The 23,819-nt window shown below is 64.4% G+C and overlaps 3 protein-coding genes across 3 annotated transcripts; all 3 read left to right on the top strand.

Annotated features, from left to right (window-relative positions):
- The first annotated feature begins 652 nt into the window (after window positions 1-652).
- LOC130263953 (inactive phospholipase C-like protein 2) lies at window positions 653-11,117 on the top strand. Its single transcript, XM_056511803.1, has 6 exons — window positions 653-835; window positions 5,084-7,573; window positions 7,796-7,999; window positions 8,598-8,673; window positions 10,066-10,175; window positions 10,287-11,117. Exons 1-6 carry the CDS (start codon window positions 653-655, stop codon window positions 10,470-10,472), a joined length of 3,249 nt encoding a protein of 1,082 aa, XP_056367778.1. The 3' UTR covers window positions 10,473-11,117.
- Window positions 11,118-12,349: 1,232 nt separating this feature from the next.
- On the top strand, window positions 12,350-12,832 carry HCRT (hypocretin neuropeptide precursor). Its single transcript, XM_056511903.1, has one exon. It carries the CDS (start codon window positions 12,350-12,352, stop codon window positions 12,665-12,667), a length of 318 nt encoding a protein of 105 aa, XP_056367878.1. The 3' UTR covers window positions 12,668-12,832.
- Window positions 12,833-16,027: 3,195 nt separating this feature from the next.
- KCNH4 (potassium voltage-gated channel subfamily H member 4) lies at window positions 16,028-23,812 on the top strand. The gene is made up of 15 exons (XM_056511905.1): window positions 16,028-16,226; window positions 16,365-16,496; window positions 16,645-16,787; window positions 17,698-17,941; window positions 18,154-18,311; window positions 18,616-18,823; window positions 18,921-19,115; window positions 20,027-20,226; window positions 20,546-20,795; window positions 20,900-21,114; window positions 22,045-22,103; window positions 22,187-22,546; window positions 22,673-22,776; window positions 22,870-22,949; window positions 23,035-23,812. Exons 1-15 carry the CDS (start codon window positions 16,097-16,099, stop codon window positions 23,494-23,496), a joined length of 2,940 nt encoding a protein of 979 aa, XP_056367880.1. The 5' UTR covers window positions 16,028-16,096; the 3' UTR covers window positions 23,497-23,812.
- Window positions 23,813-23,819: the final 7 nt, after the last annotated feature.

The raw sequence follows: 23,819 nt of genomic DNA on the forward strand, positions 1-23,819 counted from the left end.
GCCGTGCCCAGGAACCACCCCGGTGGGAGGGGAGGTTGGTGGGGTGGTACCCGCTGGGCAGGGCCAGCCTGCTGGGTGCCCGGCTGGGTTTGGATGCCAGGCTGCAGGGGGTGCAAGGTCGATTTGAGTGCCCGGCTGCAGGGTGCAGTTTGTTTTGGGTGCAGGCTCATTTGTGCGGCTGGTACCAAGGCTAGACGGTGCGGGTGCCCGGCTGAAGGGTGCCAGGGTGGATTTTTGTGCTCGGCTGCAGGGTGCGGGCTCGGTCCGGGTCCCACAGGGATTCGGCGGCTGCTGGGCGGAGACCGGGGATGCCCCGGCGGTCGAAGGTGCCGGTGCCCGGTGCCCGGTGCCCGTCCGCCCGCCCCGCCGCTGCAGCCCGGGGCGAGGGGGCCGCGCCGATCCCAACCCCGTCCCCATCCCCATCCCCATCCCCATCCCCATCCCCATCCCCATCCCCATCCCCATCCCCATCCCCATCCCCATCCCCATCCCCATCCCCGCCGCGTCCCCGCCCCCGCCCGGCCCGTCCCCTCCTCCCGGCCGCGCCGCCTCCCGCCCGCTCCGCCACTGAGCCCGCAGCGGCGGCGGTGGCGGGCGCAGGCTCCGGGCGCCCCGGGGCCCCGCGGCGGCCGCTGCCCTGAGGCCGCGGGGGATGGCGGAGGGGCCCCGGGGCGCCCCGCCGCCGGGCTCGCCCCGCCCCGCCGCTCCGCTGCCCAACGGGCCCCGCGGCGGCGGCGGCGGCGGCAGCCCCGGCTCGGGCTCAGGCAGCAGCAGCCGCGAGGACTCGGCGGAGCGGAGCCCCGCGCCCGCCGCGCCCCGGGCCAGCATCATGAAGGTGAGAGCCCCGCACCGGCAACGCACCGGCCCGGCCCCCCCGCGCCCCGGGCCCGGTACCTGCGCAGCGCTGGGGTGCCGAGCCGTGTCCCCCCGCGTTCCCCCGCACAGGCTCTCGGTTCTCCCTGTGCCCGTGGAGCGGCTCCGAGGAGCTGCAGAGCAGCCGCGTCCCCCGCACCGGCTCTGTCCGCCGCTCCTCGCTGCCCCTGTGCCCGTGGAGCGGCTCCGAGGAGCTGCAGAGCAGCCGCATCCCCGGGCGACCGAGGGTCGCCGCCTGCCCGCGGTGCGGGTCATACCGGGACTGGCGTCTCCGCGCCCTGTCCAGACCCAGGGTCCCCAAGAGCACAATCTGGCCCGGCCCGGCTCTGTGGAGTGTCCGTGGGTTGTCCTGTCAAGTGCCGTGGCCAGGCTGCAGCATCACCCACTCCTGCTCAGGACACCCCTGGGTTTCCGTGAGAGGATGCCCGCTCCCGCCCCTCGAGCAGCTTCTGCTCTCCCCTGCTCTCTCCTGACAAGCACCGAGCCTTGGGCCTGGCCTGACCAGCTTGCAGTCTGCTCCCAACACCTGGTGTCGGTGGTGCCGGGCCGTGGTGGGGCCGGGCTCCAGGGAGGGTCTCGGAGGTCTCGCACCTGGTGGGCAGCGGATCACAGGTGTGCTTTCCTAAATGAACCCCCGATTGTGCTGATGCTAGCGGTACTCGCTGACACAATAGGTCACGTCCGCCCGGGACTCTCCTCCCTGCTCCCGGCAGCCTATTTTAAGCTGGGATTGCTCCGCTGCTATTAATACCCCGTGAGGGGGCTGTTTCCGTGGTGCCCCAGCCCCGCTCTTCTGTCCCCAGGATCCAGTTTTCTGGACGGCGGTGCCAGGACCCTGAGTCCGTGCCCGCACCCGCCTGGGCTGTCGCTGCAAACTGTTGCGGGGGCGGCGGGGCTGTGCCCACGCGGTGACGGCTCGGAGACCTGCCGGTGCTCCCGTGCAGCCAGAGGCTGCTGCCAGCGCGCCGTCTGTGCCTGCTTTCCTTGGGGACCTTGCCGGGGTCTCCTGCTCCCCCGGCGGACCAGCATCTTTCCTTGCCCAGGGACCATCCGTGGGCACCGCGGACTGGCAGTGGTGAACCTCTCGCTTGCACCAGGGCGGGCACATCCCTGTCACCACCTGCGTCACCACGGGATTTGGCCTCACGTGAAGGTCAGGTGGCCCAGGGCCAGCGCTGGCGGGGGAGGGTGCTGGCCCGGGGGGAGGTCAGACCTGGAGAGTGTCCCCAGCTTGCGCTGATCCCTTGTGCATCTCCGATGTGCATCTCTTCTGGGGCCTGAGCGGCAGTGGAGGCACATGTGGAAAGAGCTGCCAGATCTGTTATTTTTTTGGGATTTCCAGAAAAGGCTGGGGGAGTGAATATGAAAGTACGACTCACTAGCTGTGTGGAGAGAGAGGGTCCTGGGAGAGTGGGGTCCGGAGCTGTCCCCTGCAGTGTCCCTGTGCCCTGGCTGGAGGACCTGCTCCCTTCTTTCTTCCCAGGTTGGTTGTCCCGTGGGATGGGAGGATGCTGGAGAGGGACTTAGGGGTACTGGATCTGTTCTTCCCTGCTGCAGGAGGTGTCCCTTCCCTAGCATTTTGCTGTTCTGTCCCCTGAGCCCCCTTCCCATCGTGCCCCAGCTCAGGAGCTGTGTGGTGCCTCTCTGGGATCTGACTCCACGGCCCCTCGCCGGGGAGTGGCAGCTGGTGCCGCGGGGAGTGGATGTGTCAGTCGCTCTCTTCTTGGCAGGGAACAAACGACGGTAGAAAAGCCCTGACTGTGCCTGGTCTCCCACTGCCTCAGCTCCGGGGGTGCTGCCTGCCTGCCCCCCTGCCCACGCTGCCCAGCCCGGGATAGGGGTAGTGGGGAGACCCGGGACCCGAGGAATTCACCTGCAGATGAGTCACGTCACGGCCAGGATGGAGAATAAAGGGAAGGGAGGGCCAACTGATTGGTCCTTCTCCATCCCGTGCCTTGAGAGTGGGTTGCATGGCCGGTAACAGTGGCCGTCACGTGGAGATTAGGGCATCAGCACTCACCAGGGCACTAATGCAGGAGATAATTGGCTGAAGAGGTGCTTAACACATGCTGCAGAGCTGGGCAGGGCAAGCAGCTGGATTGGAACGTGCCCTCCGTGCTAGCCCATGCTCTCCACCGGCATCGTGGTCGGTGCTTTGCTCTGTAGGTAGGTAGCCGTGCCTACCCTGCCAGCTCGGTGGCCCAGCGAGCGGGATCCCTGCTCCGGCCGGAGCTCTGCCCTCTGTCTGGGGGTGCTCTATGCTGCCGTGGCCATGGCGCCGTGTCCTCCCGACCCCTCTGCTGACTTACTCGCCACCTGCCTGCATTTCGTGGGCTGTCCCCTGGGTTGAAAGGCGCCTGGAACAGCCTGTGAAGGGGCTGCCAGGGAGCAGAGGCTTTTCCCTGCCGGTCCCCAGGCTGCACTGAGGGGCGGAGGGCAGCTGCAGGCGGGAGGCTCCTCGCACCCCCTGCTCGCTGCTCGCTGCTCGCCCGTGCACAGGGAGAAGCAGAGCTGTGTGCTGCAGGGCGCTCTTGGGTGTGTGCCAAACATCTGCACCCCAAAGTGCTGCAGCGGGTACCCCCTTCCCTATCTAAGCCTGGGAGGGTGGGGGTCTGCAGGGTTCGGGCTGAGCCGGGGTGGTCGGAGGAGCGGCGGGGCTGGTGCCGGTGGGTGTTCCTGGCCGCCTGCAGCAGTCACAGCTGGAAGCAGGTCCCTGGCGCTGGGTGCAGGCAGGCCCCCCGCCCGTGTTTCCTTTCCGGATGGATTTCCTGTTTTCAGCTGTGGGGCCCGGTGCGGAGCCGCGCGGGTGGGTGCGCCGGGCGGGGAGCGGGTCCGCGGAGGGGCGGGGGTCCTGCCGGGGGAAGGAGGCGCAGCCCTCTGTGCCCGTGGCCCCGCGGCGAGCTGGGGGGCTGGGGCTACCTGTCAGTGGGGCGCTCAGATTGCAGCATGCAAGAAACATCCTGCGTCGAGTCCTTCCCCGCGGGGCTGGCTGATGGCGTGACCTGCCGCTGAGCGCCTGCCGACCCGGGGTGGCTGGCACCGAGGCAGGGTCTTGGAGCTGGGCCAGCTCCCTGGAGCAATCTGGCAGCGAGAGGATGCAAACAGCCACCACATCCGAGCTCCAGGGTAGTAGGATATGCCTGGCTCTAACACGGGGCTGAGGGCTGATGCTGGTTCCTCTTTCCGTGGGCCGTTGTGTCCCGGGTATCCCTGGAGGATTCCCCATCCCCTGGGGAAACCACACATCCATTTGTGCGACTTATCCCGAATGCCCTTGGCTGTGGCTGCCTGACTCCGTGGGGCAGATCCTGACCCTCCAGGATCAGGCACAGATCAGGGATGTGCTTGCCCAGGTGCAGGCCCATGCAAGAGCTGTGGAAGCTCTGGGGATGCTGGAGGGGAGCAACCCCTCACCTCCAACCTGGGCAGCTGAGCAGAACCCGCCTCTGACAGAGACACCACCAGATTAGAGGTGACTCACCATAATCTTGAAGGAGTGGATTAAATCTCCTCCTACTGTGCTACTTAATGAAATCCATCCCATAATATACTCCTGGCCCTGCTGTTCCCCCTTATCCCCTGACCCTGCCAGACCTGTGGCAGCTGGGTTCCCCCTCGCTGTTGTGAGGTAGGACAGAAGGTGGGCATGAGGTCTGGCAGCAAACAGCCCATGTCCTCATGACCCTGCACTCTGTGGGACAGAGCCGTGGCTCTGGTTGTCCCCAGGATGTGGCACTGGCAGGGACTGTCCTGCTCTGCTCCTCGCAGAAGAGTGGGGGGTCTGTCTTGGGCTCCCCAGGAACAGTTCTGCTCTTGCATCACGAGTCTCTTTTCCTCTGGCGTCCCCAGTCCAAGGAGGCAGGGGCTGTGCTGGGCTGCTGGCGCATGGCTGTGCCTGTGAGGGTGAGCAAGCAGTGGGGAAGGATCCAGCTCAGGGCCAGGAGCAGGAAGGAAGGAAGGAAAGCAGAGTTAAAATAAGCCAGGCAGTGAGCTGTGAGGGAAGCCAGGGCTGGAGCTGGCTCCCAGCCCCCAGGAGAGGGGCAGACTGGTGTGGGCTGTGCTCGGCACGGTGCTGGAGCACCCTGGGGCAGTGCTGTGCAGTGCTTTGGACTGGGGCAGGGGAGCCATGGGGCAGGAGGATGCCGGGGACTGGTGGGGCGTGTGCTGCCTGGCTGTCCCTGATGGCTCTGCCCCTTTCCCACCCTGGCAGGATGGCTCCCGGCAGCGGCCGCCGCACAAGAAGAAGACAGTGTCCTTCAGCTCCATGCCCAATGACCGCAAGATCAACAGCACAGCTGCCTGCATCTCCCTCATGCTGGAGGGCTGTGAGCTGAAGAAGGTGCGCTCCAACTCCCGCATGTACAGCCGCTTCTTCGTGCTGGATGCCGACATGCGCTCCGTGCGCTGGGAGCCCTCCAAGAAGGACTCTGAGAAGGCCAAGATTGAGATCAAATCGGTCAAAGAGGTGCGTGTGGGCAAGAAGACGCCTGTCCTGCGCAGCAATGGCCTCTCTGACCAGTTCCCGGACGAGTGCGCCTTCTCCATCATCTATGGAGACAACTACGAGTCCCTGGACCTGGTGGCCAGCTCAGCAGATGTGGTGAGTGCCTGGGTGATGGGGCTGCGCTATCTGGTGTCCTATGGAAAGCACAGCCCTGAGGCGCCCGGGACTGGCCACCCCAGCCTGCGGACGTCCTGGATCTCCTCTGTCTTCGACCTTGCTGACCTGGAGAAGTCTGGCCGCATCCCTGTGTCCCGGGCTGTGCAGCTGATCAAAGCGCTCAACCCTGGCATGAAGACCTCCACCATCGAGCTGAAGTTCAAGGAGCTGCAGAAGGCCAGTGAGCGTCCTGGCACGGAGGTGGCCTGCGACCTCTTTGTGGAGGCATACTGCGAGCTCTGCACCCGCCCTGAGATCTTTTTCCTGCTGGTCCAGTTCTCCAGCAATAAGGAGTACCTGGGTGTGAAGGACCTGCTGATGTTCCTGGAGGTAGAGCAGGGCATGGAGGGGGTGACAGAGGAGAAGTGCTTGGAGATTGTCAGCAAGTATGAGCCCTCCAAGGAGGGCCGGGAGAAAGGCTACCTGGCCATCGACGGCTTCACGCGTTACCTGCTCTCTGCTGACTGCTCCATCTTTGACCCGCAGCACCGCAAGGTCTGCCAGGACATGGCGCAGCCCCTCTCCCACTACTACATCAGCTCTGCCCACAGCGCCTGCCTGCTGGAGGACAACTTCTGGGGCCGCTCAGACATCAGTGGCTACATCAGTGCCCTGGGCCTGGGCTGCCGCAGCATCGAGCTGGTGCTGTGGGACGGCCCTGAGGGCGAGCCCGTGGTCTACACCAGCCCCTCAGCTGCCTCCTGCGTGCCCTTCCGTGCCGTGGTGGGGCTGATCGACCAGCACGCCTTCACTGCCTCCGCCTACCCCCTCATCCTCTGCCTGGTGGTGCGCTGCTCGGCCCCCCAGCAGCGGCTGGCTGCCCAGTGCCTGCGCAAGACGCTGGGGGAGAAGCTGTACCTGGAGCCCCCCAACCCCGTGGCGTCCTACCTGCCCTCCCCGGAGGAGCTCAAGGGCCGCATCCTCATCAAGGGCAAGAAGCTGCCGCCCACCTGCGAGGACAGCGAGGGGGAGGTGTCGGATGAGGAGGAAGGCTGGGAGCTGGCGCGGCGACTGGGCCAGGAGGACCGGGAGGCACCGGAGGGAGGTGGGCTGCGGCGGGTGCGCCTCAGCCGGGAGCTCTCAGAGCTGGTGAGCCTCTGCCAGGCAGTCCCCTTCCAGGACTTTGAGAGCTCCAGACGTGGGCAACGCTACTGGGAGATGTGTTCCTTCAGCGAGGTGGAGGCGGGGCGCTTCGCCAACGAGTGCCCGGCTGAGCTGGTCAGCTACAACAAGCGGTTCCTGTCCCGCATCTACCCCAGCCCCATGCGCATCGACGCCAGCAACATGAACCCCCAGGATTTCTGGAAGTGCGGCTGCCAGATGGTGGCTATGAACTACCAGACACCGGGGCTCATGATGGACCTGAATGCGGGCTGGTTCCGGCAGAACGGGGCCTGTGGCTACGTGCTCCGCCCGGCCATCATGCGGGAGGAGGTCTCCTACTTCAGTGCCAACGCCAAGGACTCCCTGCCCGGGGTGCCTGCCCAGCTCCTGCACCTCAAGGTCATCAGCGGGCAGAACCTGCCCAAGCCCAAGGGCTCGGGGGCCAAGGGGGAGGTGGTGGAGCCCTATGTCTGTGCTGAAATCCACGGCATTCCGGCCGACTGCGCTGAGCACCGCACCAAGACAGCCCTGCAGAGCGGGGACAACCCCATCTTCGACGAGAGCCTGGAGTTCCAGATCAACCTGCCGGAGCTGGCCGTCCTGCGCTTCGTTGTGCTGGATGATGACTACATCGGGGACGAGTTCATTGCCCAGTACACCATCCCCTTTGAGTGCCTGCAGCCCGGCTACCGCCACGTCCCCCTCCAGTCGCTGGCCGGGGAGCCCCTGCCCCACGCCACCCTCTTTGTGCACGTGGCCATCACCGACCGCCGTGGCGGGGGCAAGGGGCACCGCCGGGGGCTGGCGGGGCGCCGGGGCCGCCGGGTGCGCGAGTACACTTCCACCAAGGCCACTGGCATCAAAGCCATCGATGAAGTCTTCCGGACGGCCACCCAGCCGCTGCGGGAGGCCACTGACCTGCGGGAGAATGTACAGGTACGGGCTCTGCAGAGGCACCAGGGGACCTGGTTCCTGCAGGGGAGGATGGGGCTGGACTGAGAGGGGTGGGGAGCCAGGCCGTCCCCCTTTTCCTGGGGGTCGTGAGCGAGGAGCTTTACCTGGAGCGGAGAGCTGTGGGAAATGGGAGTGTTCCTGTGTTGGGGGGCTCCTGGCGGTCCTCCCAGCTGAACTCCTGACACTGGGCACTGGTCTCTGCAGAATGCGCTGGTGTCCTTCAAGGAGCTGTGTGGGCTGACACCCGCTGCCAACATGAAGCAGTGCATCCTGACGGTGTCCACGTGGCTGCTGCACAGTGACAGCGCACCCAGCGTCACCCTCAACCTGGCAGAGCAGTACCCCCCCATGGAGGCCCAGGGCCCCATCCCCGACCTGCTGCGCAAGGTCCTCACCGCCTACGAGACGGTAAGTGCCGTCCTGACAGGGCCCAGCACCCTGGGGAGGCTCTCTGGGGTCAGTGGCACTGGGACCAGCACCCCATGGTGGTGCAGGTTTTATGGGATGAACCTGGGCAGTTTTTGTGGGATGAACCTGAGTAGGTTTTGAGGGATGGATAAGAAGGTCCAAGAATGGGGAGCTCTGAACTCACTGTACCCATCCTGGGACAGGGGAAGGTGAGTGGCCAGGGAGCTGCATGAGGGCTGCCCAGGGAGGAGCCTTGCCAAGGCACAGGCTTGCTCAGATCAGTCTGACTCTCAGACACTGCAGCCCCTACCCTGTGCCTGCACTGCCTGTCCCCTGCTGTGGTCCCACCAGGTGGGAGAAATCCCATTAATAGCCACAGCCAGAGCTGCTTCCTTCTTTTGTGTTGAAGGGAACCTGGCCATTGGCCAGGTGCTGGTCACACCATACCCGGCTGTGTGGGGTGAGATGGGACGGGCCAAACCCCAGGCACTGTGCTGGTGCAGGGGGCAGCCCCTGATGAGCCCTGCCTCCCCATCCACTTGGCCAGGGGGGCACAGGGCCAGGGCTGCCCAGCTCCTCATGCTGCCCCTCTCCCTAGATGATCCAGACTAGCCGGACGCTCATCGAGTCTGCGGATGCCGTGTATGGGAAGCTCATCCAGGCACAGCAGGCAGGTGGGTCCTGGAGGGCAGCCCCAGCTCTGCTGTGGCTCTGTCTGTAGACCCAGGCATGTCCTGGGGCTCAGGGCTTCCTGCACTGGGGCAGGGCGTGGGTGGGTGGGCTGCAGAGCTGTGTGGCAGAGAGCAAGCAGAGTGGGGGAGGCTGATGAGGAAGCGGGGAAGAGTCATTAGCTGTCAAACGCCAGAACATAATTAGTGCCAGAAATAACAGGCTGAGGCTGACGGCAGAAATGGCAACTGAGTGTTAAGACTTCCCAAACACATGGCAGAACCCACACAGGCAGGTGCTGCTGCTGCCTGCCCTGGTCCTCCCTGCAGGTGCCCCCACTCTGTGGCAGCTGCCTGGACCTCTGGCCCCACTCCAGGCCTCGATGGCTGCGTGGCTCCTCTGTTGGCTGGACCCCACCAGATCCAGAGGCTTCTCCCTGTGGGGCTGGGAGTGTGTCAGGAGCTGCAGGGGCTGGGGAAGAAGGAGGAAGCCCTGCTCTGCTGTCCCCGCCATGCCAGCCTTGCTGCCAGCAGCCGTGTTTGTTCCCTGCCTACGCGGCAGACGGAAATCTCCCCAAGCTCTTGGCTCAGCTCTGCCACTGCTGCGAGGCTGAGGGAGTGGAGCAGTGGGGCACAAGCTGCAGGGCACAGATTGGTGCTGTGCCCTCCTGTCCTGCCCTGGCTGCTGCGCTGGAATGCTGCAGAGTGACTCTGGGGTGTGCAGCCGCTCAGGGGGGTGGTAGGCAGCAATTTGGCAGCTGAAGCCCCCACCCCGTGCCCTGGTGCTGCCTGTCCCTGCTTTCACCCCGGCCGTGCTGTGGACAAACCCCTGTGGTGGCAGCACGGCCGGTGCCCGGCTGGCAGGAGCTGGGGGTCCGGGAGCTGCGGCGGGGGCGCGGGGCCGTGGGTGCTGGTGATTGGCAGCGCGAGGGCGGCTGAGCTGCGTGGGAGCTCCCGCGTGGGCCGGAGCCGCTGCTGCGTCACGAGGGGTAAATATAGCACCCACTCACGGGGATGGCACGTGGGGCACAGTGACGGGGCCCGCGCTCCCGTGGGGGCCCTGGTGGCCCTGCTCTGACTCCCACCAGATGAGCATGGAGTGCAAGAGTTGTGCCTCTGCCCGGGGTTTTCGCTGCCCTTCCAGACCTCATGGTCTCTGAGTCCAGAACAGCCACAGGCTGCAGCTGATCATGGTGCTGGGATGTTGGGGGTTCTGTTGGCCCATCATTTGAGGCAGGGAGGCTTCTCGAGGCTGCTGGGGCAGTGGGGAGCCCCACCCGGTCTGCAACCTTAAAGGGCAAAGGGCATTCTTCTGGTTTGGTCCCTGTTGGTCGTGGGTGGTGGCTGCTCCTGTGCCAACATCCCTGCACCCTCTGAGCACCTCTATCACCAACGCAGGGATGGATTTCCACAAGGAGCTGCACCGCATCGAAACCAAGGAAGGGCTGCGGGGCCGCAAGCTGCAGAAGGCGCTGGAGAGCTTCGCCTGGAACATCACTGTCCTCAAGGTGAGGGGCAAGGGCTGGGGGACACACCTGCCCTGCCCTGCCCCGCCCCGCCCTGCCCCGTCACCCTCCTGCCTCCACCCTAACACAGCCCCCGCCCTCTCCTCCCCGCAGGGCCAGGCTGACCTGCTCAAGCACGCCAAGGCGGAGGCACTGGACAACCTGTGGCAGATCCACAATGCGGGACAGTCCTGCGGCATCGGCAGGAACGGATCAGCCTCGCCGGAGCCCTCTCGGCTGCAAGCCCCGCTGGAGCCCATCCCCGAGACAGATGGAGGTGGCGACACAGCGTCCTGCTGACCCCGGTCTGGGGCTGGGGCCCGGACTGAGCACCCCTGGCTGCAGGGGCTGGGAGCAGGGAGCCCCAGCCTGCCTGGGGAACGTGTGTGAGGCTGGGTGCCTGTGCTCTGCTGTGTGGAGGGGCTTGCACCAGAATTCAGTGGAGAGGTTGGGGAGAGATGTCCCTGCTCCCTCTTGCCCCACCAAGCTACCAGAGGACTCATCCATCCCTCCATCTGCTTCTGGAACCAGTACTCTGCCAAAAGGCCAGTGGGGATGCTGATACCCCAGTGTCCATGTGCATGTACCCCCAGCCTGCTGTGCCAGATGCCACTTGGAAAAGCAGCCCCAGGTCTGGGCTCCTGCCTACCCTGCCCTGGGCTGCAGGTTTGGCCTTCACCAGCCCTGGGGAATATATGGCTGGCAGGAAGCATCCTGGCTGGTCCTGTCACCTCCATAGCATCCCTACTGTACAGGGGGACTGGGAGGCTCTCTGGTGCAGCAGATGTGGGGCCAGGGTGTCCCTGAACAGCAGATGTGGCTTCTGGCATCAGGGAAACATTTGGGTTCATCCCTCAGGGCAAGGGAGTTCAGCACAAGCAAAGGCTGGAGGTGGTCTGGGGTTGGGCTGGGGCTTTGGAGTGTTATAAAGAGTGCAAGACCCTCCCTGGTGCCCTGTGGCTCCCTGTGTTCCAGGCACAGGACCAGGATGGGATGGTGTCATCAAAGGGGATGGAGGGTGGCACTGGGTACAGGATTCTGGTGGCACTATCCCTCCCTGGCACCAGCCAAGCGCAGAGTGACGGCTCCCCACGTCAGTCAGGGAGCTATACAGCTGCTGGCACCCCTTTGTTCAGGGGGTTAATTAGCCTAATGGGGCTCTGAGCAGCGGCCCCGCGCACTGCGCTGCTGTCGGAGCCGGCCAGCGCTGACCTTCAGCCTCTTTGTGCCAGCCCAGCAGCTCAGCCCATGGGCAATTACCGCCTCATTAGTGCCAAGCGCCCCGTCCAGTGAGTACCCTCACAATGGGGAGCTGCAAATGAGGGGAAAGGCCTGGATGGTCTCCGGGCTACCGGCCACAGCGCTCCCACGTCTCCCAGAGACCAGCTGCTCCCGCTGCCCCAGCGGTATTTTTGGCAGCACTATTGTGCTGGGCCCTATAAAGTGGCGGTGGCAGTGCAGGGTGCTGCGCTGTTGGCTGCCCGATGGGACATGCCCCAGAGCCGCTCGGCCACCTGAAGAGCCCAGGAAGGATGGAGGTGCCCAACACTAAGGTGGGGCTGGGGTGCTGCAGCCCCTGGGGACAAGAGAACAGCGATGGGTGGGAGGTCAGAATGTAGGGCTGGGGGTGTGGGAGGGCCTGGCTGGTTTCTTGGGAAGCTCCGAGTGTGCAGCAAATCCCCCGGGATTCCCTGGCTGTAGCCAGCAGCCGATGAGGGGACTGCCTGGGAGGGAGCTGGGCATGCAATGCCTGCAGCGTGGGTGCTTTCACTGCTTGTCCTGTGACACTGGACAGCGAGAGGAGGGTGTTTGCCACAGCAGGACAGGGGTGCGGTGAGGACACCACATCTGGCTGCTGGTTGGAACACAGGTGAGGTGCTGGCCGTGCCCCAGGGCAGTGAAAGGTGACGCTGCAGGTGCACTTTGGGTGTGGGGCTGGGTCCCTGCGGCAACAACCAGGGCAGGGGGGAGTTGAAACACCAGTGAGCACGGCTGGGGCTGTCCAGTCCCCCCTCTCTGTCCTGCACTAACGCTGCCCGTTGCTCCGGCAGCCCCGGCGAGCTGCCTGCCTCCTGCTCCTGCTCCTCTTCTGCTCCCTGGCTGCTGCCCGGCAGAACCTGCCCCACTGCTGCCGGCAGAAGACCTGCTCCTGCCGTGTCTACGACCTCCTGCACGGCATGGGCAACCACGCCGCTGGCATCCTCACCCTGGGCAAGAGGAAGAGCGTCCCCCTGGCCTTCCAGAGCCGGCTCTACCGCCTGCTCCATGGCTCCGGCAACCACGCTGCGGGCATCCTCACCATGGGCAAGCGCGGGCAGCACCCTGGCACCGCCTGCCACGACACGCTGGGCTGCCCTGCGGGCACGGTCGCCCAGCCGACAGCGGAGCCGCGAGGTGCTGACACCGGCCCTCACGGCTCCAGGGAGTGCCAGGGACACTCAGGGAAGGACCTGAGCACAAGCCAGGCCCAGGGAGCTGCAATGAGCTTTTACTGAATGGGATGGGGGCAGCGGGACAGAGAGGGGATCCCTGGCAGGATGGACTCGGCGGACACACGGCCGGAGCTCAGTGTAAATAGCACTTTTAGATACCTCCTCCCAGCCCTGGCCCTGGCCCCGCCTGCTCAGGGCACCGCGGCCTTTTACAATAAACGGTAGCCTGATGTCACCCGGCTCTTTTGATTGTCTGGGGAGGGCGCAGCTCAGTGCCGGGGCAGCTGTCGGAGCAAGTGCGTTCCTCCTGCACTGGGGCGTGTGCGGGACCAGCTGCAGGGTGCAGTACCAGGACAGAGGTTCACCGAGGTGCGGCGCCTCCTGCTCCTTCTGCAGCCCCCGTGAGCCCGGGAGGGCCGGGGACGAGAGGGTCCCGGTGCCTCCCGGTGCCTCCCGGTACGGCGACTCCAGTGCCGAGCGGGTCCCGGTGCCTCCCGGTACGGCTGCCCCAGTGCCGAGTGGGTCCCGGTGCCTCCCGGTACGGCGGCCCCGGTGCCGAGCGGGTCCCGGTGCCTCCCGGTACGGCTGCCCCAGTGCCGAGCGGGTCCCGGTGCCTCCCGGTACGGCTGCCCCGGTGCCGAGCGGGTCCCGGCGCTACGAACCCAGAGCTCCCTCGGGGCAGATCGCCCTACCCGCGGGCGGGGGACGGTGCTCGGCGGTGCCGAGGCCCCTCCCGGTGCCGGGGCGGGGCGGGGGCGGGGCGGGAGCCCCGGGCGGGCCGGGATCAGCCGGCGGCGCTGCGGAGGGGCCGGGGGCGGCGGAGGCAGCCCCGCCGCCGCAGCCCCGCGGCGGCCCCGGTCGGGCGGGACGATGCCGGTGATGAAGGGGCTGCTGGCGCCGCAGAACACCTTCCTGGACACCATCGCCACGCGCTTCGATGGCACACGTAGGGCTGGGACGGGACCGGAGAGGGGCCGTGGGGGGAAACCGGCTGGGGGAAACCGGAGAGGGCGAACGGGACAGGGCTCGGGCCGGCCCCGCAGACCCGGGGCTCGGCCGGGTGCGGCCACCCACGCGCTGTACGGGGACCGTCCCGTGCCTGGGCTCGGTGCTCCGGTACTCCCCGTGCCCCAGGCCGCCCCCGCGATGCTCGCCCCGCTCCCGCCGCCGGTGCCGCGCAGCCGCGCTCAGCACCAGGGACAGATCCCGGTGTCCACGGGAGGGACGCGCGGGGCCCCGGGAGCGGCGGGGGAGATCCGGGGAGGGCACGGTCGGTCTCGATAAGCCCGGCTGACCCGGGATTCCCAGGCGCCCGCGCTGCCCCGTCCCGTGCCCGAGTAGTGTCCTTGTCCCCGCTGCTGAGTTCCTCTCCGTGTCCATGTGCCGGGGCCGCGATGGATTGAATTCGGGATGGGTGATGCCCGGGTGCCACATGCCAGCTCCAGTGCTGGCACCATGAAGCCATCCGGGGACGGGCCGTGTTCACGGCTGACCTCAGCTTCCCCTCAAAACACCTGGAGCAGGTGTCCCTCGGGCCAGCTGTCTCTCTTGCTGGGAGGGACCGGTGTGAAGGTGGCACTGGGAGCCTGCAGCCGCCTCCCAGGGCACTAATCGAGGCGCTTGGAGCACTCTGGAGCATGTGTTTGCTGCGATGCCGAGCTGTCTCCTGGTCTGGAGTGACACGGGGCAGCCCTGGTGGTGCAGCGGGTCATTTGCTGAAATTTGGGATTTTACCCTTGGGGCTGCAATGTGTGAGAAATCTCTCTTCCCCGACTCTGCGTGAGCTGCGCCTGGAGGTGACAGGGCAGAGCCACACGTGCCTCATGTCGGTGATCCCACTGTCCCTCCTCAGGGGCAGAGCTCCTGGATCAGACTTTCCAAGGGAAGAGTCCTCGGGGAAGCTGCCTGCAACACCATGACCAAAGCCTTGGGAATTTGCCCCGGAGAGCCTGGCTTTGCCTCCAGTGTCCTGACAGTTCCCTGTCCAAAGCTGATCAACTGCCCCCGGGCACTTTTAAACAGTGTGGGGCTTTGCGGGTTTGATGTGCCTCTTATCGGCTTTATCTGCCATGGAGAGGGGTTTAGCGCAGTGATACCCCGTGGGGAGTTAACCCTGCCTCTCCCGGGCAGCCGCTGCTCTGAGCCCCGGGACACCCAGCCAGGCACACTGGCCACCATGGCTGGGATCTGCCAAGCCTGCCAGGGCCACATCCTCCAGCTCAGAGAGCCACTCCCAAATGCAAACCCTTGTTTTCTGTTCTAATAACACATCCTGGATATCACCATAATCCCAGCTTCCCAGAGCCAAAATCTGGCCTTAGTCACAGCTTCAGGCTATTTTTGCTTCTCCGAGCTAATCCTGGGCTGAGCTGTGCTGTGGTGGCCCCCCGGCAATCCCACTGGCCAGGGCTGCCTGCGGGTGCCTCCCGCAGCCTCTCTTGCTGTGTTTGCCTTGCCCTGGCACCTCTCTGCCCGTGGTGTGTGGGTGCTGGCATCACTGTGGACTCCTTTATTCAGTGAGAGGGGGCAGAGCACATCTACATGATCCTGGCTGTGTGGTGCAAGGATCCTGTGCTGGGCACCCACCATCAGAGACCATTTTGGGGCTGGGAATACCCTGATCTGCCCACACTGGGTTCCACCCCAGTCCATGCCAGCTGCTCACCTGCCTCCTTGGCACCCTGCTAACATGAGCCCATCTGTCCCACTGGTGCCGTGGGGCAGGGCCTGTGGCAGGGGGCTGGGGGCCAGAACAGCTGTTCTGTGATTGGGCAGGGCAAAGGGCTGGTGAGGACCTTACTGTGGCTGGTGCCACCTCCCCCTGCCAGGGCTGGGTGATGCTGGGGAGGGTCTGTGCTGCTGAGAGGCCGAGGATGCTGGAGTTCACCTCTAGCTCATGGCAGCTGGGCACTGGTCCTCGACTTCCCATGGGCTCACAGCTTTTCTCCCACCCTCTTAGCTGGTGCCCCAGCACACCACACCTCCGGGGATCTCAGCACCACAGCTGGGCACCCCTGGGCTGGATGTGCCCAGCCGGGAGCTGCTGCTTCCACTAAGCTCCCTGAGCCCCTGCGGAGCTGGAGCAGCAGATGGTGAGGGGGAGGCGTGAGCTGCCTTGCGTGGGTGATGGGGGCCGGGAGGTGGATCCCGGCTCCTTCCCCTTCCAGTTCATGGGGCTTGTCCTGCTGCCCCAGGATGGGGATGGGGCCTTGGGGGCAGCAGGACGGGGGATGAGCAAGCTCTGGGAGCATCTAGGGGCAGCCAGCAGCCGGATGGAAATCTGGCTTCACTTCCCAGAGGGATACACGGGGGTCCAGGAGGGCTGGGCTGCTGTTAGCGCCCTCTGAGGTGGCCCCAAGGCCTCGGGGGCAGCTGTGTCTCCTTTCAGACAGCAACTTCATCCTGGCGAACGCGCAGGGCCGCTGTGGCTTCCCCATCGTCTACTGCTCCGATGGCTTCTGCGACCTCACCGGCTTTGCCCGCACCGAGGTCATGCAGAAGAACTGCAGCTGCCGCTTCCTCTGCGGGGCTGAGACCAGCGAGCCCACCCTGCAGAGCATCGAGAAGGCGCTGGAGAGCAGGCAGGAGTATCAGACTGAGGTCTGCTTCTACAAGAAGGGTGGTGAGTGGCACCTGGGGCTGGGTCGCTGGCCACAGCTCCAGCAGGGATTTGGCCCCATCGTGGCCTCGTGGCCCTCGGGGGAAGCTGCTGGGTGGTGGGGGAGCTGCCCTGCCTTCACCAACTCTCTCCTCCACCCAGGAGCTGCCTTCTGGTGCCTGCTGGACAGCATGCCCATCAAGAATGAAAAGGGGGAGGTGGTGCTCTTCCTCTTCTCCTTCAAGGACATCACAGAGAGCCGACGCAGGAGCTACCCTGGTGACAAGAAGGAGGGTGAGCCATGGCTGTAGAATGGGGATGGGGTTCAGGGAGCAGTGTGTGCAGTGGGCTTGTGGCAAAGGGGTTCCCTGTTCCCTGGTGGGGGACACATACACCCATGGCACAGCACTCTCACTAACTCAGCATGCCTTATCCACTGCAGAGAAGCAGAGGAGTGAGAAGCAGAGGAGCAAGAAGCCCGGGAACCCCCACCTGAGGGCTGCACGGAGGCAAGGCAGGACCATGCTGCTCCAGCTCAGCAGCCAGTTTGTCCGGAGGGACCATGGAGAGATGAAAATGACCCATGTAAGGACCTGGGGGAGCCTCAGTTCTGCCTCTCATGCTGGGGCTGTGCTGAACAGGCAGTGCAGCAGCTCTCCTGAGAGCAGCCCCCAGCAGAGCCTGGGCTCAATGGGATGCTGTTCCCATGCACATCCCTCCCTGGCTTGCCAAGTACCTCCCATCCCTCCAAGTACCGAAATGCTCCCCAGCTCTGGCAGCCACGCTGTAGTCAGGCTGCACTTGTGTTTGGTTGGCAGCAGGAGAACCCAGTGGGTGCCCAGAGCTTGAGGCAGCAGACCTGGCAGCTCTAACAGAGCTGTGCCTCTCCTCACACACTCACTGTCAGGAAACACCAGTGCTGGCTCTGAGCACAGCCATGCTGGCTCTGGGGAGTGCTGTTACCAGGGAGCCAGAGCTGTGGAGCTGCCAGATGGGGCAGGGAGCAGTCTGTCCTGTGCCAGCCCTTTTGCAGGGCTGCTGTGCCCAGTACAGGGTATGACTTGCAGTTGTGGGGCCAGAGAGAGGGTCTGAGAGCTGCTGGGTCCCAGAGCTGATGAGCAGGCAAAGGATCTCAGTGCACCAGTCTTGAATTTTGGGGATTTGGGTGGGATGGCCCTGGCTCTGTCCTCACCTCTCCCCTCCTCTGCCCCAGCATGTGAATTGGCACCTGAGATGGTTCCAGGCAGCAGCTGGCATTGCCAGAGGATTACTGTTAATAGCAATGACATTGTGTTAATTGATGTGCTGTAATTGGGCATTCTGTGCCTGTCTCTGAGGGTGACCACAGTGCAGGAAAAGGGTGTCATCACCTTGGCATCAGGGGGTGCCAGCAGGTTGGCAGTATTCAGGAGAAGGGCTGGCTGTGGTGGCCTTCACCCCTCGAGTGGGATGTCCCCTGCACCATCCCTGTACCACCCCATGTTTGCTCCTGCAGAACATGTTTGAGAACAAACCATCCATCCCCGAGTACAAGGTGGCCTCGGTACAGAAGTCCCGTTTCATCCTGCTCCACTACAGCATCTTCAAGGCACTCTGGGACTGGTTGATCCTGATGGCCACCTTCTATGTGGCTATCACTGTCCCCTACAACGTCTGCTTCACGGACACAGAGGACAGTCTCTCAGCTGCCCGCAGCACCATTGTCAGCGACATCGCCGTGGAGATGCTCTTCATCCTGGGTAGGTCTGTGTGAGGGGCTGGGCACTGATCCAGGACAGAGGATGTGCTGGGGCAGGGATGAGGGGTGATGGAGAGGGGAGCTGGGATTGCTCTGCCCCTGCTGTTGGTCCTGGGCACACCAGAAGAGAGACCAGTGTTGGCTGTGGATGGTGGCTCAGCTCTGCCAGCCACGGAAGGGGTGGTGAGGGCTGGTGCTGCTCTCCTGGGGTAGATATCATCCTGAACTTCCGGACAACATATGTGAGCCAGTCGGGCCAGGTTGTGTACGACCCTCGCTCCATCTGCATCCATTACGTGGCCACCTGGTTCTTCGTGGATCTGATCGCTGCTCTGCCCTTCGATCTGCTCTACATCTTCAATGTGACTGTGGTGAGTGCTGCTGGTACAGCCTTCAGCAGCAAAGCCACTGCCACCTCCCTGCCTCTTTCCAACACCCACATTTCCTGGGGATATTTCTTGCCCTGGCAAACCACAACTCTGGCTGCCTGCTGGGTGTTGGGCACAGGGGTGCAAGGCTGATTGGGGATGAGCTGCCTCTGGCTTGCCCTGTAAGCCATGACCCTCCTGGCAGCTGTGGGGGTGGCAAAGGGCTCCTGCCCCCGGGGTGGTGTTGGGGTCCCTTCTTGTCCCTGCCTGCAGCTACATGGGGTTCACCTTCCTGCCTGCCCCCCAGACCTCGCTGGTTCACCTGCTGAAGACAGTGCGGCTGCTGCGGCTGCTGCGGCTGCTGCAGAAGCTGGACCGGTACTCGCAGTACAGCGCCATGGTGCTCACGCTGCTCATGTCCATGTTTGCGCTGCTGGCACACTGGATGGCCTGCATCTGGTACGTCATCGGCCGCAAGGAGCTGGAGAGCAACGACCCCCACACCTGGGACATCAGTGAGTGAGGGGTGGAGGCGTGCTCAGATTGCAGTGCCAGGGGTGCAGCTCTCACAGCTGGCTCCTGCAAGTGCTGACCCCGGGCTGTGCTTGGCAGGCTGGCTGAACGAGCTGGGCAAGAGGCTGGAGGCTCCCTACATCAACAATTCCTTGGGGGGCCCCTCCACCCGCAGCGCCTACATCGCCTCCCTCTACTTCACCCTCAGCAGCCTGACCAGCGTGGGCTTCGGCAACATCTGCGCCAACACCGACGCCGAGAAGATCTTCTCCATCTGCACCATGCTCATTGGGGGTGAGGCGAGCAGTGGGGCTGGGCAGGGCACTCCCCTCGGGCTGCCAGAGCACTCTGTCCTAGCCTGGTGTCCTGGTTTGAAGGACAGATGTCTGCCAATAAAGGCAGAAACTTCTCTTTGTAATGGAGAATGTAAATCCCTTTCCTCCAAATTATTATTATAATTTTGAAATTAAGGGGCTCTCAGGCAAAGACAGGGGAATTAGGAATAACAATTCTTTACTAGGAAAATTAAAATAGAAATACAGTATTACAAAGAACAATCCCAACTCTGACAGAGTCAGAATACAACCTGACACCCGTCAGTCAGTCAGGGTGTTGGCAGCAGTCCCATTAAATGGTGGCTGCATCCCCCTGCAGTGACAGATGTGGTTCAGCTGAAGCAGTGGACCTGTAGAATAGTGCAGTTTTCCTCTGAAGGTCTAGAGATGATGTGGAAAGGTCTGGTTTTCCTCTGGAATCCAGTGGAAAAACGGATAACTTGCTGTCCAAAATCTCAGTTTTTATCCAGGTAGGAAAGGCTTGGTCTTCCCCCTGGCTGGAGCATCTTCCAATAGGATGATGTAATTTTATCAGTCATGCACTGGGACTTAATGGCCCAGCAGCACATGATATCTTCATGGAGGGAGGATAGGCAGTGGAAAAGATAAAGATGATTGCCTCACCTTGTCTTAAAGATGGCCCATTAGCAGATAATATGTGCCAAGGAAATAAGGAAATCACTACCCCACCCGGCTTCAACAGAGGGTGATAGAATACAAATTCCTGGTCACATCAACCCAACACATTACGGGTGCTGGGGGAGGTGATGGGTGTGTATCCCTGTGAGACAGCCCTGGGCTGGGGTTTGGGGAGCAGTCCCCCCGTGCTGTGCCCCCTCGCTGTTCCTGACGCTGCCGTGCTGCCCCCAGCGCTGATGCACGCCGTTGTCTTCGGCAATGTCACGGCCATCATCCAGCGCATGTACTCGCGCCGCTCGCTCTACCACACCCGCATGAAGGACCTCAAGGACTTCATCCACGTCCATCACCTGCCCAAGCAGCTCAAGCAGAGGTTGCTGGAGTACTTCCAGACCACCTGGTCGGTGAACAACGGCATTGATACTAATGAGGTAGGAGGTGTTGGTCGGGCGGCCCCGTCCAGCCCCGACCTGCGCCCAGCAGGGAGCGATGGGGCTGGCAGGGCCAGCTCAGGGCGGTGCTGGAGGGACCAGGTCTGGGGCAAATTCCTGCCAGCACGGGAGCGGGACAGGCATACGGAGCAGAAGCAGCTGATTACCACAGGGCCTGCCTCTGCCACGGGAACTGCTGAGACACCAGGGCAGCTCAGCAGTGAGATTTCCCACTCTGGAGAGGGACCTCCAGACCTGGGGCTGCCGGAAATTTGCTCCCTGCACCTCATGCCCAGAGCCCTGGCTCCTCTCTCCCCAGCTGCTCCACGACTTCCCCGACGAGCTGCGTGCGGACGTGGCCATGCACCTCAACAAGGACATCCTGCAGCTGCCCATCTTTGAGACGGCCAGCCGGGGCTGCCTCCGCTCCCTCTCGCTGCACATCAAGACCTCGTTCTGTGCCCCGGGGGAGTATCTGCTGCGCCAGGGAGACGCCTTGCAGGCCAACTACTTTGTCTGCTCCGGCTCCCTCGAGGTGCTGAAGGACAACGTGGTCCTGGCCATCCTGGGTGAGGGCAGGCGGTGTGGGCACTGCCCCAGCCCTTCCTGCTGCCCGGCAGAGTGAGGGGGTGAGGGCTTGTGTCACTAGCCCACCCCTGGTCCCCTCCTGCAGGCAAAGGGGATTTGATTGGAGCCGACCTGTGCAGCACAGACCAGGTGATCAAGACCAATGCGGACGTGAAGGCACTGACCTACTGCGACCTTCAGCACATCGGGCTGCGGGGGCTCTGTGAAGTGCTGCAGCTCTATCCCGAGTACGCCAGCAAGTTCACAGCTGACATCCACCAGGACCTGACCTTCAACCTGCGGGAGGGCAGCGAGATGGAGGTGGGTGCGTGTCCTCCTGCTCAGGCCCCTTCCTGTCCTCACGGCCCCGGGGCTGGGGCTGTGCCTGGCCATGGAAGACGAGTCTGTGCGCTCCCTGCTCGCAGCCCCCAGGCTCCAAAGCTGGGGCAGGGGCTGCAGCTCTGCCACCCCAGCATGCAGGTATGCCCTGTCCTGGTTCTGTGCAACCCGGGGAATTGGCAGAAAGAGCATTTGCGATGCAGGAGGCTGAGGGAGATGGAAGGCTTAGAAATGGGGTTGGAGAGAACTGCGGGGGTACTGCAGGACAGACAGCTGCACACCCCTGGAGTGCAGCACGCAGCTGGGGGCTGTGGGTTTAGTCATGCTGATGGTTTCAGCATCCGGGGGGATGTTCTGCTGCAGAAATGGCTCTGCTGTACTTTTCCTCCCCCAACTCTGCTGAGAGAGGCTTGGAGCTCCTCTGGAACATCTCCCTGGTACCCAATTTCCCCTCAAGCCTGATGGAGGTGGTGCAGGAGGTACCAAACAGCCCTACCAAGACACACCGTGTCTCTAACACAGGAGGGGTGTAAACAAAGCAAGAGTGGAGAATGCCAGGAGTGTGCACCAGGTTCTGCACATGTGTCACCCTCCCCAGCTGGCTGCATGCTCCAGACAGAGCTGGTGCTCTGATGGCTGAGCTGGGGCTGGGGCTTGGGATGCAGCCTCAGCTCTGGTTCTGGACACTCAGGCCAAGGTTGGGCAGTTCATCATTGGCCTGGCAGCAGTAAAGAGAGTGGATGAGGGGTTGTGGAGGATGGTACTGAGACTGATGTGTGGGGCTGGTGAAGGCTTGGTTGTCCAAGGGGGCACTGAGAGGCTGGGGGGGGCTGCGGGCCCGTGACTGGTCCCGTGGAGCTGCGCAGGGGCTCCCTCCTGCTGCTGAGCCGGTACCGTCTGCTCTCCCCGCAGGGGCTCTGCCGCTACTCCCGGACCCCGAGGCTGTCACAGGCACCACAGGTTCGTCCCTCGCCGAGGGGATGGGGAGGACGGGGCGGGGATGGCCGTGGCTGGGATCAGTCCTGACCTCCTGCCCGCCTGCAGCCTCGTCCAGAGAGAGCGGCGCTGCCCCGGAGAAGCCCCTTCCCTCTATTGTGGAGGATGAGGAGGAGCCCGAAGATGTTTTCCAGCAGTCCTCTGCCAACACCTCCCGCCGCAAGCTGCTGCTGCCCGCGCTGAGCAGCTCGGTGCGCCGTGGCTCCCTGAGCAGCCTGCTGGGCGATGAGCCGTGCCAGGTCCCAGCCCCGCGGTACAACTACCCCTCCCCAGCCCGGGGCAGCCGCGGCCGCAGCCCCTCTCCGCAGTGCCGGCGGGACACCCGGCTCCTGGAGAGGAACGGTGGCGTGGGCAGGAAATCGGCCAAGCTCCTCATCCACTCCCTGCACGCTTACGGCTCGCCCGACCTCAGCCCCAGGTAGGCTGGGATGTGCCGGCGGCTCATCCCGCTGCTGTGGGTTTGTGCCAGCCAGGCTGCGAGGGGCTCTGGTGGCAGAGAGGAGTGAGGGTGACGCGGGGCAACCCTCACCCCCTTCTGCTCCAGAATCGTGGATGGGATTGAAGACAACGGAGGGACTTCAGAGTCACAAACCTTCTGTTTCAACATAGACCCGCCGCCGAGTGCGGCAAGGGACTCCTCCACCTCAGGTACTGCCAAGCAGCTGCCGGGCGAGGCCAGAGCGCTGGCCTGGGGCCGGGAGGCTTGGCTGGGAATTCCACCGCTGTCCGTGTCCTCCCCAGCAGGGACCGACGCAGGCGGCCCGGCCCTGGCGTTGGAGGCAGAAGAGAAAAAGCACAACATCAGCAGGCTCAACCAGGAGGTGCGGTGGGGACTAGAGGTGGGTACATGTCCCCGAAATCCCCGGGGACGTCGGCCGGTGCTCACCACTGTCCGTCCTTTTCCAGATCAACCACCTCAACCGGGAGGTTTCGCACCTCAGCCGGGAGCTGCAGAACATGATGGAGCTCCTCAAGGGTCACCTGGGCACCCCACAGGCCTCGGCCTGCCCCTGCCGTCTGCCTGCCACCGTCTCGCTGCCTCCCCGGCCGACACCGCCCGCTGCGCCGGCGCCCCTCTCGCCCCCGGCGGCCCCCAGCTCCCTCAGCTCCCCCTCCGCCAGCCCCCGGGCCAAACGCTGCCCGGTCCGCAGCAGCTCTGCCCACGCCGCTGCGCTGCACCCCTGGCTGGGCGCCGAGGGGCCGCGCCCGCCGCGGGGGGACACCCCTGGCCCCGACCCCCGCCGGGGCTCGGACTCGCAGCCGCCGCCGCTGCCGCCCCGCTCCGCCCGTTCCTTCCCCGGCTGCTCGGCCGGGGCTTGGTGCCGCGCCCGTCCGCAGCCGCGAACCGGCTCCACCAGCTCCCACTGACCCCGCGGGACCCTCACCGGGGGACCCTCACCGGGGGACCCCGCTCAGGGTGACCCCGCCCGGGGGGGTCCTGCCCCCGGAGCCCCCCGGGATGGCGCACTCGGAACTCTCGCAGGGATTTTGATACGGTTTTATACTCTTCGCCCACGGGGCCTTTTCTACAGCCCGGCCGAGGTCCCCCGCCTGCCCGGGGCCGTGGGACGTGGCGGGGGGGATCCGTAGGGTCACGGGGGTCACGGCCGCTACCGCCCCTCCGCGGCCGTAGTTCGTGTTGTTCCGCCCCGCCTCTCCCCCGCTCCCCGCACCCCCGAGAAATAAAGGCT

The sequence above is a fragment of the Oenanthe melanoleuca genome, chromosome 27 (assembly GCF_029582105.1).
Source record: "Oenanthe melanoleuca isolate GR-GAL-2019-014 chromosome 27, OMel1.0, whole genome shotgun sequence".
In the NCBI taxonomy this organism is placed as follows: domain Eukaryota; kingdom Metazoa; phylum Chordata; class Aves; order Passeriformes; family Muscicapidae; genus Oenanthe; species Oenanthe melanoleuca.

What these genes read in the sequence shown, in the direction of transcription:
- LOC130263953 (XM_056511803.1), top strand. Translation starts at nt 653, where the DNA reads ATGGCGGAGGGGCCCCGGGGCGCCCCGCCGCCGGGCTCGCCCCGCCCC. An exon ending in TCCTCACCGCCTACGAGACG is followed by an intron (nt 8,000 to 8,597) that starts GTAAGTGCCGTC and finishes CCCTCTCCCTAG; the next exon opens with ATGATCCAGACTAGCCGGAC. An exon ending in CATCCAGGCACAGCAGGCAG is followed by an intron (nt 8,674 to 10,065) that starts GTGGGTCCTGGA and finishes TCACCAACGCAG; the next exon opens with GGATGGATTTCCACAAGGAG.
- KCNH4 (XM_056511905.1), top strand. Translation starts at nt 16,097, where the DNA reads ATGCAGAAGAACTGCAGCTGCCGCTTCCTCTGCGGGGCTGAGACCAGC. An exon ending in CCCCCACACCTGGGACATCA is followed by an intron (nt 18,824 to 18,920) that starts GTGAGTGAGGGG and finishes TGTGCTTGGCAG; the next exon opens with GCTGGCTGAACGAGCTGGGC. An exon ending in AAGGGACTCCTCCACCTCAG is followed by an intron (nt 22,777 to 22,869) that starts GTACTGCCAAGC and finishes TGTCCTCCCCAG; the next exon opens with CAGGGACCGACGCAGGCGGC.
- HCRT (XM_056511903.1), top strand. Translation starts at nt 12,350, where the DNA reads ATGGGCAACCACGCCGCTGGCATCCTCACCCTGGGCAAGAGGAAGAGC.